Genomic DNA, 14,988 nt, shown 5'->3' on the forward strand with positions numbered 1-14,988 from the left:
ATCTGTAGGTAACTTTCAGGGATTCTATAGACTTAGGAAGCTTCATTTTAACTCTTTAACAACTTTATTATTCCTCCTGATAACTATCCTTACTTTCTTTAGAGATGAAAAGATATTTTTCCCTTCCCATATCTTCTTACATATATACTTGCATTATGTATCCATCATTATGAATATATTCACAAGCAATGCTAGTGAAGCTGGACATGCTGATCAACCCACGCATTACTTACACTCATGTTCCTATTCAAAGAAGTTTAGGAATAGCTTTTAATTTCTTTGGTGAATGACAACGAGAGCAGTAAGAAATAATTATTTCACTTGTATATCACCCAACAACATAAGACAATTTTAAGGATTCTGAGAAATTCCAATTACTCTAGTTTTTTCAGTCTTTGCATAATGGAGCAGTATGCTTATGGCTAGAAGTCTGAACTTGTTTTGTATGTAAACAATACTTTTTTCAAACGTTAAAACTAACACATTTAAAACTACTGCAGCAATACATGCACTTAATACAGTTGGGGTAAAATGCAGATTATTAACATTGTAACATATTTTCCATTAGTATTTTTCAACTTATGTACTGATGGAAAAGAAAACCATAATTTTAAGATTCACTACGATTCAATAAAATGACTCTTAACTTTCTTATGTTATAGTAATGCTACTACACACGGCTTTGTTGATAAGCTAGTTGTAACAGTATTTTTAGTTATGTTAAGTTACATTTTAAAGTTGACCAGAACAATGACACAGACTTCTCTGCTTCTGTAAAGGTTCATCTATGAGAGGCAAGATAGAAATCAATTTTCCAAAATGCCTTCAGTTATCTGAGTATAAAACTCTGCATCCATAACTTCTCAATGACATAACTGGGAGCTGAGAGATGCACTACAAACATTGAAAACAAAGTCCATGTACTTTACACAGGTAGGATGATATGTTTTCTGTGACGTAGTTTTATAATTTAAGAACACAGTGTCAGGTCCTTCAATGTGATTTCAAAACCACCCAAGTGACTTAAGAACATAAGTCAACATTTTCTTCTGTTTTACTTCAGTGCTTTTGATATTCCTGCATTCCTTCACAAACAAGAAAAGAAAAAACATAACTATGAATCTAAAATGGAGTCACTTTTGCACTGAGCTGTTAGGTTTATTTACCTTCTGCCATTCCAGAAGTATTACTAATACTCAGTCTGTTGCATCGAATTATTCTTCTTAGTACATGGGGAAGGAGAGATTTCAAGCCTCCTGTCAAAAACATCTCTTCAGCCTTAACAGAAAGATAATTATAAATTTAAACACAAAGCACATTTTTTTTTTTTTGACATTTTAAATTCTGATTTGCTGGAGAACTTAGCTTAAGTTTCCTCCTTGTGCTCCACCAAACTTATTATCACTGGGAAATACTAAGCTATAACCCAAAGGCAGATCAAAGTCAAAAGGTTATTTCACTGACATTTTATGACTAAATGCAAACTGAATCTTTCAATAAACTAGCCAGAGACACGCACTTTAACATTTGGGATAAAATGCAAAGTTTTGCTGCCCTGTAATATAAGAAACAGATTTCTTTCCTCCCTGATAAATATTCATTTCCTAGAGTATTCACTTTTCCAAAATTCATTGTAACTTTAAAATGGCAAAAGCACAAATGGATTAACCTACCAAGCTATAATCTGTAATATGACTTCTCTGTTCAAAATGCTTTTAGACAATCAGCAATGCAACCTTGCGGTAAAGAGAGAACTGTATTCAGAAAATGTCATTTTAATACATTCCACATGTATTATACTTTTCAAATATTAATTATGTAGAAGTGAATAGTCCTGTGGCTATTGCTTTTTTTCTGCAATCTAGTAAAAGTTCACACAAAGTTTTTCCCTCAACCTAAACTACCTAATAAGTAAAAAGGGTTTATTACATCACTATTAGGAAAAAGTAAAAGATAGCTCAGGGTAAAATAATAATGTGGCTGCTTATGATTTTAACCTTGGTCACTTTTAAGTAAAGAAACTGAACTATCCTCCAAATAATCAAATTACCAACCTCCAAGTTTTTCCTTAATTCAGAAGAAGCCATTCTCGATCTCATTCATAAGAAGTAATACGTATGATGGAAGCTGTGCTGCTTTTTTTTAAAAGATGCCAGTAAATTAATGTACAATGAGATGGTGCAACCCTCTAGCAAAAGTTAACTTTTCTGTTAAAGGTCCACAGTTTTTGTACTATAACTATGATAGTACAAAGTTTCACTCTCACAGTGGAGTGGAATGTAAGTGAAACACTTTATTGTGAAAATGTATACCTCTCAGCAACTCATACCTTAATTAACTTGAAGTAAAAGCAGTGATGTGTTTTGACTGAAATTATACTCTCATCATAGGCTGTCTGTCCAAAATGTTTCCCAAAGCTTGCAGAATTCTGAGAGATTAAGTTGGGGGCACTGAAATTTAGAGTAAGCTTTGTATCTATTCTTAATTCTGAAATTTTATATAACATTACCAGCCAAAAGAAATCAGTCTGGACTTTTCTTCTGAACTCTAATTTACTACTTTCTAACTCTTCTCATCTTTTCTGCTTTTACATTATCACTCTGTATGCTGCAAAAAAAATAGTCTTCATTACAAAATAATGAACAATTCCAAACACATACTTTAAAGATAACAAGAAATTGGATTTAGAAAAGTAGCTAAGCTCTAATCCAGGCCTACAAGTGTCAATGTAAGAGATGCTATTCTTACTGTAAAGAGAATTTCTAACACCAGTTTGGAATTATTCATTCAAGAGCTTTCAAATTAAATACTGTGATCCTAATAAGAAAGTCCAGATGTGTTCATTAGTTTCTTTCAGGTTGTTTTTCTGTATTTCTGAGCATCTTTGAAACCATCTAAATCATCTATAGGATTGATGACCTTAAGAACTACTAGCTTACTTGGATTTGAAAGACAGTCTGAAGTTCAGGAAACTAGTCTGGGACAAAAGCTGTCTTCAGCTAGGTATTTTATCACAAATGCCCTGGTCTGATGTTGAGCAAGCCTGATTCTCCCCTCATAAAGTATGTGTGCAGTAGCAGAAATGGAAGTACCTATGAGATTTTATCAACAAACATTTAGGGCTCTAAAAGTTGTAGGTTCATATGACAGCAAGTGGCTAACAAGCTACAGGACTGTGAGTATCAGTATCACCGAAATGTTGGCTGTAAGTACCTTACAGAAACGCTTGGGCTTGTAGTTCCTATTTGTGAACCTAGCCCCTAGCTGCAAAGCAACATATATTGCTGATGACTGGTTAGGAAGTGAATAATTTGAACATTAACTTTGTATAAAAGCACTCTGATTCATCTCTTTCAGATGAGAGATAAAACTCACCTTATGACCATTTGCTATCACTAAAGTTCCTGTGGTGATTTTATAAAACTATAGGGAAAATCCAATAGGATTAACATTCTGAGTTATAACTTTAGACCACTGTATTTGCTATACAATATCAGTAATAGATTATACTGCTGTTTTTCTTTATTAGTTGCTAAATTTGGAGAGATGATTAAAAACTGTTAGATGCTCATAGTAAAACCTAGTTTTTGCTATTTGACTTCCTCAGGAATGGCTAGTTTCTATGCAGTATGTTATTTCCCTATGCTAGGGAGCATTGTCAGGTTTAGATTCCCCAACCATCTCTAGGACCTCCTGGAAAATCATTAGAACCATCATGACCACGGCCTGTTTGGAATGATGGGGAGAAGCACCAAGATAACTCAGGTCTCACAGCATCTTTTTGACTTTGTCCCATCAGGATGCCTAATGAAATGTACAGCTTGGCTTCATGGGGCCCTCAAGTAGCACTCTAACTAAATGGTCTGGTACAGCTCTTAACCAGTTATCAGGATCTGTTCCGTGGCAGAGGTTTTTCAACTCCTTTCATTTTGTTCTGAGATGGTTTCAGGTAATGGTAAGTATCAGTTATCTCATGGTGGTATGTTGGATTGCGGTACAGATAAAGACAGGTTGCAGGATAAGTGTTAAAAAGCCCTTAAGAGAAGATGCTGACAGAGCTTATGAGATGGCTGTTGTGCCTGAAGGCATCCTATGTGGTGTCCCCTCACTAAGGGAACCTAAGATCTGGCTTGCCAGTCTGGGTTGTTTTTAATGGAATGAACCTCTAAAGCAGACTAGATATAGTCCTGGGTAACCAGCATTTGAAAATCAGGTCATTTACTGGCTGTGTAACGACAAACTTCATACTTAAAGCACCCAGTCTGAAAAAACACTTGTTCTAAGTCATTTTGTTCATATCAGGCTCCCTGACGTAAAATACCAAACCCCAATATTGTAAAGGTTTGTAGCGCTGAAGTGTCAAGATCACTCCTGAAGAACCTTTACTTAAACATTTGGTTCCACATTAGAAGCACAATAAACACTTTTCTTTTTAAAGGTTTACATGAAGATTCACAGCATTTCATGTGTATTATGAGTTTTACATACTGAACTTAAATGAATAAATATTAAAATATATTGCTGTCTGACACATTAAGATTGCACTTACCCACTAGTGATTTATGGGCACTGCCGTATCTTGAGCTGCACTTCCAGATCTTGACAAGGATGATGAAACTTCAAAGCTGGAAAGAGATGGTAATGTACAAGAAAGATCTATAAGAATGATGTAAGGAGGTGTGTGATCAGACAATGATAGCGGTATGGCATATGCCCTATCAGTAGTTCAGAATAATGAATCAGCTTCTCAGAAACAATACTGTATTGGAATGACATTATATTAAAAAGATAGATATATTCAGGAAAACAGTTAGGAAGTACAGATAAGTACCAGCTTTGGTAAAACTTCTAAATGGATCTTGGGTCTGGTTTTAATAAGTAACATAAAATTGTTAGGTAACATCTTCATTTAGTATATATATCTGTGTAGTACCACTCCAGTAAAGTTAAGCAGATACATACTACCTGATTAATTTGGCCCAGCTGATTTGCAACATATCTCATTGCCTAGGCAACAACAATTTTCAGGAAGGCCAGGTTTGGAGGGTGAATATTTTTTTTTATTCAGAAATTGTGATCAATTGTTGCCATGTGAAGCTCTAAGTCATTAACCATTTCTACATGCTGTTCTCAGCGCACTGGTTGAGTATGGGTGACTGTGTGCAATGAGGTGCTGATCTTTGCTAAGGTGATTGGAATGGGACTGGTTCTAAGCCTCAGCTTTATAACTGACTGTAAAGAATATGCTCTATTTCCCCTGAATCCTACAGCTCATGCTAGGAAAAAGGCGTGTTGAGAGGAATGTTACTTTATCCTGTTAAAAAACCCTGCTGCTCTCAAGAGGCATACCCTTGCCTGTCATATCACTTAGAGATTCACTAGTTTCTATCTTTAAGCCTTGTCTGCTAACAAAATTAGTTACTGTATATCAAGGTAAGAGTTAAATATTCAACAGTAATGCTTGGAAAAAGTGACCAATACCATCCATCTTTGACAAATAATCTGCAACCCAACATGAAGCAAGAAAAACGCAGTTCCAGACAAGATTTAATAAAGAGGTTGCCTTGTCTTCCAGATGACTTGTATGATGGACAGAGTAGCCTCTTTGCACCCCCCTATTGTTTGTGTGTCCTGGGCTACTTGTTACCTCCCTGTTTCTTTTGTTTACAGTGTGCCTCTGTCTCTGCCTTTTTCCTCCCTGAGCTCAGACCTCTATCTCCATAACTCCAAGCTGGACTGACCTTCGTAGGGCTTGCTTCCTTGGTTTGTCTGACTGCATCCTCTGGCAATATGGGAGTTTGGATGCCTTTTCTCCTCTCACCAGCTCTTTTCAATTTATGTACTTGCTGTATCTCTCAATTGTACCTTAAACTCTCTCTCAATTTTCAACCTTAAATAAGATTTTCCTGTTCTCAGTCTGAGACAAAATAATCTAACTTCAGAATCATAAAACACAACAAATGCACAAATGGTTTCCTTGACTTGTAAGATGCAGACTCCTCTGAACCTCGGTATCTATACCTACATGTAGAGAGATATATATATCTCCTCTTTTAATATTACAGATAGGCTTGGATTAAGTATAGTTTTTCTAATTATTTCCTCCTTAATTTCTGACAGCAGAACCACCAACTAGCCTTGCAAAGTTACGTATCTTTACATTAAATTGTTGATTGAACTATGGTTTATAATGCATTTTTACAATCTGCAGAGCATAATCTCTTTAGAGAAAAAGAAGGAAGTGCACTAAGTGAAATATTTTGTATTACCTTAAAACTTTCAAAATGAAAAAGCAAATCTGTAAATTTCACAGATATTTAAATATGAGCATAGATTCTTTACAGGCCCACATTGTAAATTATTCATTACCCAAGAAAATGGAAAAATGTCATTAAAGTGTCAGAAAGATTACACTTTGAGATGCTGTGGGTGTGTCCATAGCGCTGTGCTAAACCACACCAGATGAAAATTAATCAAAAAAATATATAATAACACAAAAGGATTAACACATCCTTCAGAATTGTCAGTGTGACTGCTTTGCCTTTACATGTGTCAAGTAAATTAATGAAATAAAACTAAAAACATATCATATTTGTGGTTTTAAAAATGGATCACCTGAGAATAAACAGCCTGTAAAAAGTACTGCTGCTAAGGGTGACAAACAAGTTGGTTTGAAGACTGCAAAGTAGTTAATAACAGTTTCTGATGTCACAGATTACAGGTCTGTTTCTCCAGTGGTACTGATACACTAATAAGAATATGGTTTAATGCAGTTGACTTTTCAAAGTGTAATCTAGAGACTTGCTTGCAAGGAACCCAAAGACTCTTAAGAAATACAGTCTTGCATTGTTTGTATCACTTTTGCCCTATTTCCAGTTTAAAGTTTGATAATAAGAATGGGTGGTGGCATGTACAGGTTCATTGGCCAAAAAAGTGCAGGGGTCACTACTTAACACTGCTGGGCAGGTTTTTTTAGATACTGTCACGCAGATAGCTTACCCAAACCTACTGCTGCACTAACAGGAACAGCAGGGTAACTTGAAACATGAGCCAGCCCACGGGCTGCCTTTGCTGATACATAATGGAAAGTAATCTAAACTAATTATAATCTAACAAACCCTTTGTATACTATGCCTTGCCCTAGTATGAATATGGTTACAGAAGTTTGTTAACGTAAACATGGTTTAAAATGACCTGCTGCTTAATGATCAAGCTGATTTGAAATTCTGCCAAGAGACTTCTGTGAAAAGCACAAACTTCTCTGAAAATTTACTCCGTTTGATTTTCCAGCCAGGCCTCTCAGTTATACTTGTGATGTTTTATTTGAAGAATCAATTAATGATCCCTGTTCTCCCCATCTGCTATGAATCATTTCAAGGCACAGAAGTGCTTTGTGTACTTTCAGACAGCGGCTCATCCAGCGAATTAAGATTTAACTTTACATTTGAAATACAGGGTATTTGCCTTTGAAGTTTATGCACCTTTAGATGAGGGCTGCAAATAGAAATTTAAATTAGTTTCCATTTGTGTTCACTCTGCTGCTTAAAGCAGCTAGCCTATACTCAAGATCCTGCAGATTGTGTCAGGATGAGAAACTGATGATAGAATCAATGTATTTTTGATGCAATCTTGTTTACTTGCAAAAAAAAAAAAAAAAAAAGACACACAACATTTAGTCTTTCCCCGTATATTAAGAACAAATAACAGAAAGCAATTGCCAGTTCCAAAGCAGCCATTTCAGACAGCGCTGCGTGTTAGTGTGACATGTCTTGCACAGGCTCCCTGAACTTCCACCACTGCATTTGTAATATTTTACACTGCTCTGGGACAGAATAAATTGTTTCTCAGATGGAGAAATATGGGCAGAGACTAGTGAATAATTCACACTGGGGTCCTGCCCTTGCATGGGCACAATCTATGCAAGATCTGAGCTGTTTAGGCTTTTTTATCCTGCAAAGGATGAGGCCTCGTGACTTCATGCACCCTTCCAACTCCTTGGGTCATATCCTAATACCTGCATACCCTGCCCCATCATCTTACAAAAACACATGACCAAGAAGCTTTAGAACAGCCACCTCATTTACGTGTACCTTTGGCAAGATACGCTACACACCTAAGAGGAGACAAGGACCTTTACTGAGATTTAAAAATGCCACTTTCATGCCATTGACTTTGCTGACAGGAATACTCACCAGCTTCTGTAAGAAGAGACAGCAAATGATCTACCAGAGGTGGTTTTCGTATATGATGACAAGAAGTGCTTATTCAAGAAATTGAAAAAAACCCATGAGGGTGGTATTTAAATATAGTTTCCCACACTGAGCTACAGAAGATCTTTAAAACTGCTCCACAATTCTCTGGGCTGGGTCCAGCCACCAGTTCTCTGCCTTGGCCTCTTCTGGCACTGAGACAGCCCAAGGATGCAGGAGGACCTTGCCTGCAGGCCACAAATGCCAGCCTCTCCCTGCCCTCTGAAGCAGCACTGGCCAGCTAGCAGAGTACTGCACACGGGAGCCAAGGTGATGAGTATTGGCTGAATAAAAATTGCTAAAGTAAGGAAAATTTTTCTTCCCAGTCTTACTTATGCAGAATGAAAGTGGAAGTCCATAGGACAAAGTACAGTGACTTGTACTGCTTTGATTGCAAGGCAGCAGCCACAGGTGCTTATTTTGATAAGAAAGTATGTCACTGCCTAGGTTACACCCAGTCATATCATGCATGGTCAAAGGGCTGATGGGGTGCCTGTTCCTCCCAAGGATTTCCATCTGGAGGTAAGCAGGTAAGCGATGTTCTGCTCCCTATGCACCATAAAAATAGTACCATGCTCCCCCCAAAAGTGCCATGCTCCTGCTGTCAGGTCATTCAGGCTACCCCCAGGATTATGCCATTTCTTTTGGGTTCAGATGTCTGCCAGCAGGTGCTAAGTCACTGCATCCATTGCTCCTTACCAAGCAATTCTCCTCAGATATGCTCACTAAAGGAATGATTGCAGCCTATGTATTTACACAAAGATAAGTGTCCTTGAAATGTGGGTGTCTCGGTAGGCTGTGTCTGGGGAACCTCCAGTGAATTGTACCTCTCCAAACACTATCAAGAGCAAACATCTTTGCCTCCACAAATACCTCTGATGGAGAGATACTGACTTCTGTTGTTCTATTGCTTCCTTCAGCTTAGACCAAGAAGTACTGTGAACAGCTCAAAAGGACCGAGCATCATTTCCCTGATGGAACTCCTGGCTTAAGCAGTGCTATTTGGATAACCAGGTGAATCAATGGCAGGCTCTGCAAGAATACCCCACTGCAACTTCCAGGAGTAAGTGTACCTAAAGTACTGTTAGCAACTGTGCTATGTGATGGCAAATGGTATGCACTTGGACTGTTATTTTATCTTGGAGCATCTGTGCTGCCCACATATTAAACGTGAATCTGCATCAAGGATGTCTGGATGGCTTTGTTCTGCAGCATCCATTCCAATTGGAAAGGCTCCGTGAAGTTTCAGACAAGTTATGGCTGCACTACTAAGTTTTCATTACTACATACCTGACAACTGTGGTACTATATGGCAAATATAGTTGTCATGATGATCTGGAAACTGCCCTTGATGGTCCGTTTGGTGCAGCCAGGCTCCTGCAGACACATCTGCACTCTACCTGCAAGAGCTCAGGGCCTGACTGACCAACACTGAGTAGAGCAGCATGATGAAAAGGAATAGCGATAAGCAGTAATATCCATAATCAGACATATACTCTAAGGCTGACAATGACCACAATCCCTATAAAGAAGAGTGCTGCTTTATCCCTAGTGAAGATGCCCAGGCTCTAGAAACCACAGATGTTACATACTTATTTGGTAGACTGCATCACGGAGCCCATAAATCATCAAAGACAATGTTCACCATCCTTGAACTTGTGAAGGAGAACTTGCATAATTAGTGAGTTATAATCCTGAACAGACAAAGCCCCTTGTGATGGGACCCAAATGAAGACCTGTACTTCATTCATAGCTCTTCCTCCACTGCCTATACAGAGACAATATAAGACTCTATGCCATGTGAACCTCTGAGGACCTCAGCTTGGCAGTAACATGAGGGGTGGAAGACCTGGACAATGTGGCAGTTCAACCAAGCAAATGAGAGTGTTGCTACACTGACTTGATTGTCCAGTCATCTGTAGGAATCAGGAATGAACTAGTTTTATAGACAAATGGCAATCACACTGACCATGGGAAGAGAGGTTCTGCAAGTAGTGTGTTGGTGCCCCCAGTTGCCCTCTCCATTTCTGAACCCGTAACAGTCATTCAAGACCAGCATATGATGTAATCCCACTGGGCAACTGTCCTCATCCACCAGAATAATCTTTGACAAAGCAGAGAATGAGTTACCCTATAGCCATAGGCTGCAATGGTGCCTACTGTCTAGAAGAAAGATGGGCATTGTGTTCTGAAAAGGAAATCCCCAATTACCTTACACTTTTAAATTGAGGGAAAGGATACAGACCCTTATCAAACTGTCCTGGATAGCCTCATTCCACAGCATATGGATGTTTCTGATGCGGACAGTCTATCATGGTCTCCTCAGAGCGTCACCATTGGTGGCAGCAGCACCATGGCTGCGCAGCAAGTGCAAGGAAGAAGTTTAGGAGCTCTGCTAGGCTTAGGTCCTAACACAGGTCATGTGAAGAACTTCTCATATAAGTTTCTGGTTACAGACTAGATCAGGTATCAGATGACTAAATGCTGTCACTCTGTTAGCTATTCAGTGGCTTATACAATACAGTACTGTGTTCAATGCAGTTACAGCAGAGTGAATATCTCAAACCGCTGCCTTCATGTGCAGTTTCAGCAGAGAACCCAAGATGTTGAAAAAATGCACAGTTCACCTTTCTAGCTCATAGAATTAATCCTGAACTTTTACTGCTTTTCTCTATGTTCCATGGGTAAACAGAGTAAAACCTGTAGGCCTATCACCCTCATACATTTTATCACCGTTAAAGTATTTTTTTTTTAAAAAGCAGCTCATTGTTAAAGAGATGACTCATAGTGCTGCAGCATCAGTTAGCTGACTTGAAAGAGATGTTAATGTCATCATTTTGATTTTCATTACCAAAAAATAAGAAGGTAAGGGCTGAAAATGTGTTACACAACTATCACCTCATTTTATATTTTTAAAATATAAATAAGCTACAGAGGTTGGTGTATCTTGGTGTGCTCTACTTCCAAAATTCCATTTTAATACAGATTTGAACCCATATTTTGTATAGAAGCAACACAGAACAAAATTTAAGCTATTACTATTTTTTGTTTATTTATTTATTTAGAGTTTTGTTCCCAGCTACGGTTGAGGTAATATGTGTAAAACCTTGTCTCAGAGCTTACAGTTTAAGCCTCAAACCTATAGTACTTCTATGAATATAAGAAACAGAGATAAGTAGATAAGTGGTCCTACAGAGTTCAAGGACAGATGGCGTGCTTAAACATTTGCTGTCTTGTACTTCACCTGTGTAATTGTTTGCATACAAGCCATATAATATACACAGATCTGAGTAAAGAAAGATGTGACAGAAAAGTTAGTTTAAAGTAAAGACAGAAAAAGTTATAAGCAATACAAATAAGCAATACACATGCTTTTTATAAACGTGTATAGAACAAGCTAACAACCTTGATATAAAATAAGTTATAATTACTATTGATGAACCATACAGTTCAGAAATAAGGTTTAGCTCTTTTTTTTTGTCTGCTTAGCAACTATTGATCCTTTTTTCTGTTTTCTCTATACATGCCAGATAGGTAATTGCAATAATATACCTTAAAATTCCATAGCTTCTACTTAGGAGGTGCTTTAAGATACTAAGTTTTGAATAAGCATTTTTGTTCTTGGATTTTTTTCACATAACTTATTACATATCCTAAGTATGGGGAGTGTGCTAAGTTTTCTTTTATTTTGTTTTCAAATGGGAAAAGACTCTTGGCTTGTTTGAGCATTAGATTTTGACCTGGCTGAATTTTCTTCCTTCTCTGAAATGGATTTTCACTTTCCATTATATCATAGTACCTTAAGAGTTTCATGGTGTGGATTAATGCATGAATAAAGTCCAAATAATTCAAAATATTATTACAACAGTATTCTTCAGAAGATAGGATTAAAGCTGCATCAAGCCCAGTATCCTGACTTTCATAGTGGCCAATAATGCATACCTAAGGAAGAGTTTAAAATCAGAGCAAACACTGACAAAACTTAGCTGGTATATCCTTTCAGCCTTCCATGACCTGTGGTTCAGGAACTTCGGAGCCAAGGGTGATTTCTTTGTTTGTAGAGGTTAACATAAAAACTTCTAGCCAAGTGGACTTTATCCCATGTAACTGCAGTTTGCAGCATGTCATATAGATTCCAGTAGCTACCTCCTAAATTAATTTATTTGGGGAGCTGTCTAGATGCAAAATGCAAGAATTTTGCATGGATTGTTTTATTAGGATTCCAGTTCCAAAGCTAATATATTTTAAAGTAACTAAACTATGTTTATATTAGAATGCAATCTGCAAACACAGACATTCCTTTAATCCTAATTCCATAAACATATATCCTCTTGAGCCAAGCATCTTAGAAGAGTGTTCCAACTACAATTAATTAGATATGACCGACAAGATCTTCTCCCAAAGAAGGGTCAGACTACACAGTATATGCAGTGAAAAGAGACAAGATGAATTAAAAGCACTCAGCAGCTTGCATTAATGGGCTCCAAGTCTAAATGTACAATTAAAATAGAGCATTCATATTTGCAAAAAATGAACTGTGAAAACCTATGGGGTTTGTCTCCAAAAGATCAGTTAAATGTGTGGGGTTTTGATTGTGGAGGAAAGGGAGTAGTGAGTTTGGTTCAAACTTAGGCCTATTTCGCTAGCTTCTCTTTTAATACAATTAGTATGAAGACACATTTTTGGGACCACCTAGAATTTTCAAAATGGAGTATTTGGGATCAGCATTTCTGGACAGAAGAAGATAAATCTACAAAACGCGTAATTGCTCAGCTACTTGGAAATAAAAAGATACAAAGAAAAATCATATAGAGCAGGGTATATTGTATGATATACTGCTATATCATACCTATCAGGGAGTAATTTTAATAATACACAAAGATGTAAGAATATTATCATTTGAATAGAGGCTAAAGGTGTTTCTCACTACAGAAAGAAGAGAGAGGATTTTCATCAGCTAAAAGGAAGATGAACAGGCATCAGTTACTAGAACCTGCTATGATTTCAGTCAGACTGATGAAACAGTAGAAGACTGCTATTAAAAAAAAAAGTTGCTACTACTAAAACATTTGAAAAGATAATGGTAGCTAATGACTTTCAAACTCCATTCTCTACTGACAGATTTCCCTAATGGAAATCTCTTCTCTATTCTTGTAATACTTCTCTTTGTAAATGAACTGACTTTGACACAGAAAGTTTGGTATACAAGGCTAATTTTGAATCTATTAAGCACTTCAGACTGCAGATATATGAGATATACAATCATTGTGTCCATGGGAAAACTGTCAGAAATAATGCAAATTCACTGGAGCATGAAAATATAAGACTGGAAAGAAGTAGACTTTCTTGCTTGACATAGAAAATATAGTTTACCAGAAGGTATATAAAAGAATAAGAAACCATTTATAAAAATTAGCAAATCCGTGTCCTCCTGATGAAACAATGAACATGCTTTTTTTTTTTTTTTTTTTTCCCCCATTTACTGGGAAGTTTAAAAACTAAGCATTCTAAGTAGCTTCAGTTTGGAAAATATTACACAATATTTTCCACTCCTTTTGAAGAAGGAAACCATTGTGATCAGTACTTGGTTTCAAACTCTAGGCAAAAAAAAGTGTGTGCATATATATATAATACATATGCATTCATTCCATAGTTGATCATATAAAGCAAACTGTTCTTAATTAAAGACTGTTATTTCAAGACTGCATAAATTAAACAGAATAAAAGACAGTCCAAAATGAGTATCTTATAGTTCAAAGAATAGAGTGATCTGTATGTGACTTTTCCATGGTTACTAAGTACACAAAAGAAAATATGCAAAACAAAGTGTATTAAGTGGGCATTGTTTAGGATATAATCTATGTATATTAAAAATAGCTAAGAATATTAACAGAAATGCACCACCTTCAGTGACCTTGTGTTCATGAGCTCTGCCGAACTCACACATCTCAAATTTCTTTCTTAAAAATAAACAGGAATAGAGAGGATACCATGCTTCTAAGTGGCCCATTTTGTTCCCAATAGACATGTATTTTTGATGGACAACCAATTTCTGTCCTTTGTAGTAATTACCAGCTTCAGTGGAAAAGTCAAAGTTTTCCCAGTTTTTAGTTGTGCTCTAAGGGCTTTCATCATAACATATTAATGAGAAATTTTGGGGGGCACCTTTTTGTTCTAGGTCTGTACGCTGCTTAGCACAAAGGAGTGCCAATCTATAGCAAGGGCTCTCCAGCATTACTGCAGTGTGATGTAATCTCTTACCTGCACTGAACACTTGTCCGGTGATTAAAACCATAAGCATATGTTTTCAATTATAGATTGAAACGTCTGCTGAAAATAACCTCAATACCACCTATAAAATAATATTTAAAATTAATTAATTAGACCTTTTTGTAATAAATCAGAATACATTTGTGGTTTCTTTGAAACAGCTTATGAATATTGTAGGTAACTTGACTGCTGGGATATTGACAGCATGAATATGTGGACTTAACAGGTAGATGCAAGACAAGCAATATAGACAAGATATAAGCCTCTCCGAAGTAAATAGCTAAAGATTAGCAATGAACATTCTATGAGCAGGGGATAGTAAGATTATTAATAAGATGGATAGGCAGACTTTCTGTAAATGTTTTGGTTTTATTGTTATTCTAGACAAGGCTCTGTTTTAATAAGACTACACGATTTCTATATTTGTCACTTTTAAGAATCTCAACAGGAATAAAGTTGCCAAAATCAA

The 14,988-nt window shown here is 36.8% G+C and overlaps 1 protein-coding gene across 8 annotated transcripts in view; it reads right to left on the reverse strand.

Annotated features, from left to right (window-relative positions):
• Positions 1-14,988, reverse strand: part of DGLUCY (D-glutamate cyclase) — a 48,646-nt gene that overhangs the window by 25,374 nt on the left and 8,284 nt on the right. For 3 of the 8 annotated variants that reach the window (XM_029997327.2, XM_029997306.2, XM_041127818.1), the window contains 2 exons: positions 4,550-4,625; positions 1,167-1,278 (listed from right to left, as the gene is read on the reverse strand). In XM_029997327.2, the coding sequence (XP_029853187.1) occupies positions 1,167-1,269 (103 nt within the window). In that variant the 5' untranslated portion in view covers positions 1,270-1,278; positions 4,550-4,625. Of the gene's footprint in view, positions 1-1,166; positions 1,279-1,673; positions 1,737-2,054; positions 2,136-4,549; positions 4,626-14,510; positions 14,602-14,988 lie in introns of those variants that run through there. The other 5 variants (XM_029997321.2, XM_029997315.2, XM_041127816.1 and 2 more) reach the window with 4 other exon arrangements.

The sequence above is a fragment of the Aquila chrysaetos genome, chromosome 2 (assembly GCF_900496995.4).
Source record: "Aquila chrysaetos chrysaetos chromosome 2, bAquChr1.4, whole genome shotgun sequence".
In the NCBI taxonomy this organism is placed as follows: domain Eukaryota; kingdom Metazoa; phylum Chordata; class Aves; order Accipitriformes; family Accipitridae; genus Aquila; species Aquila chrysaetos.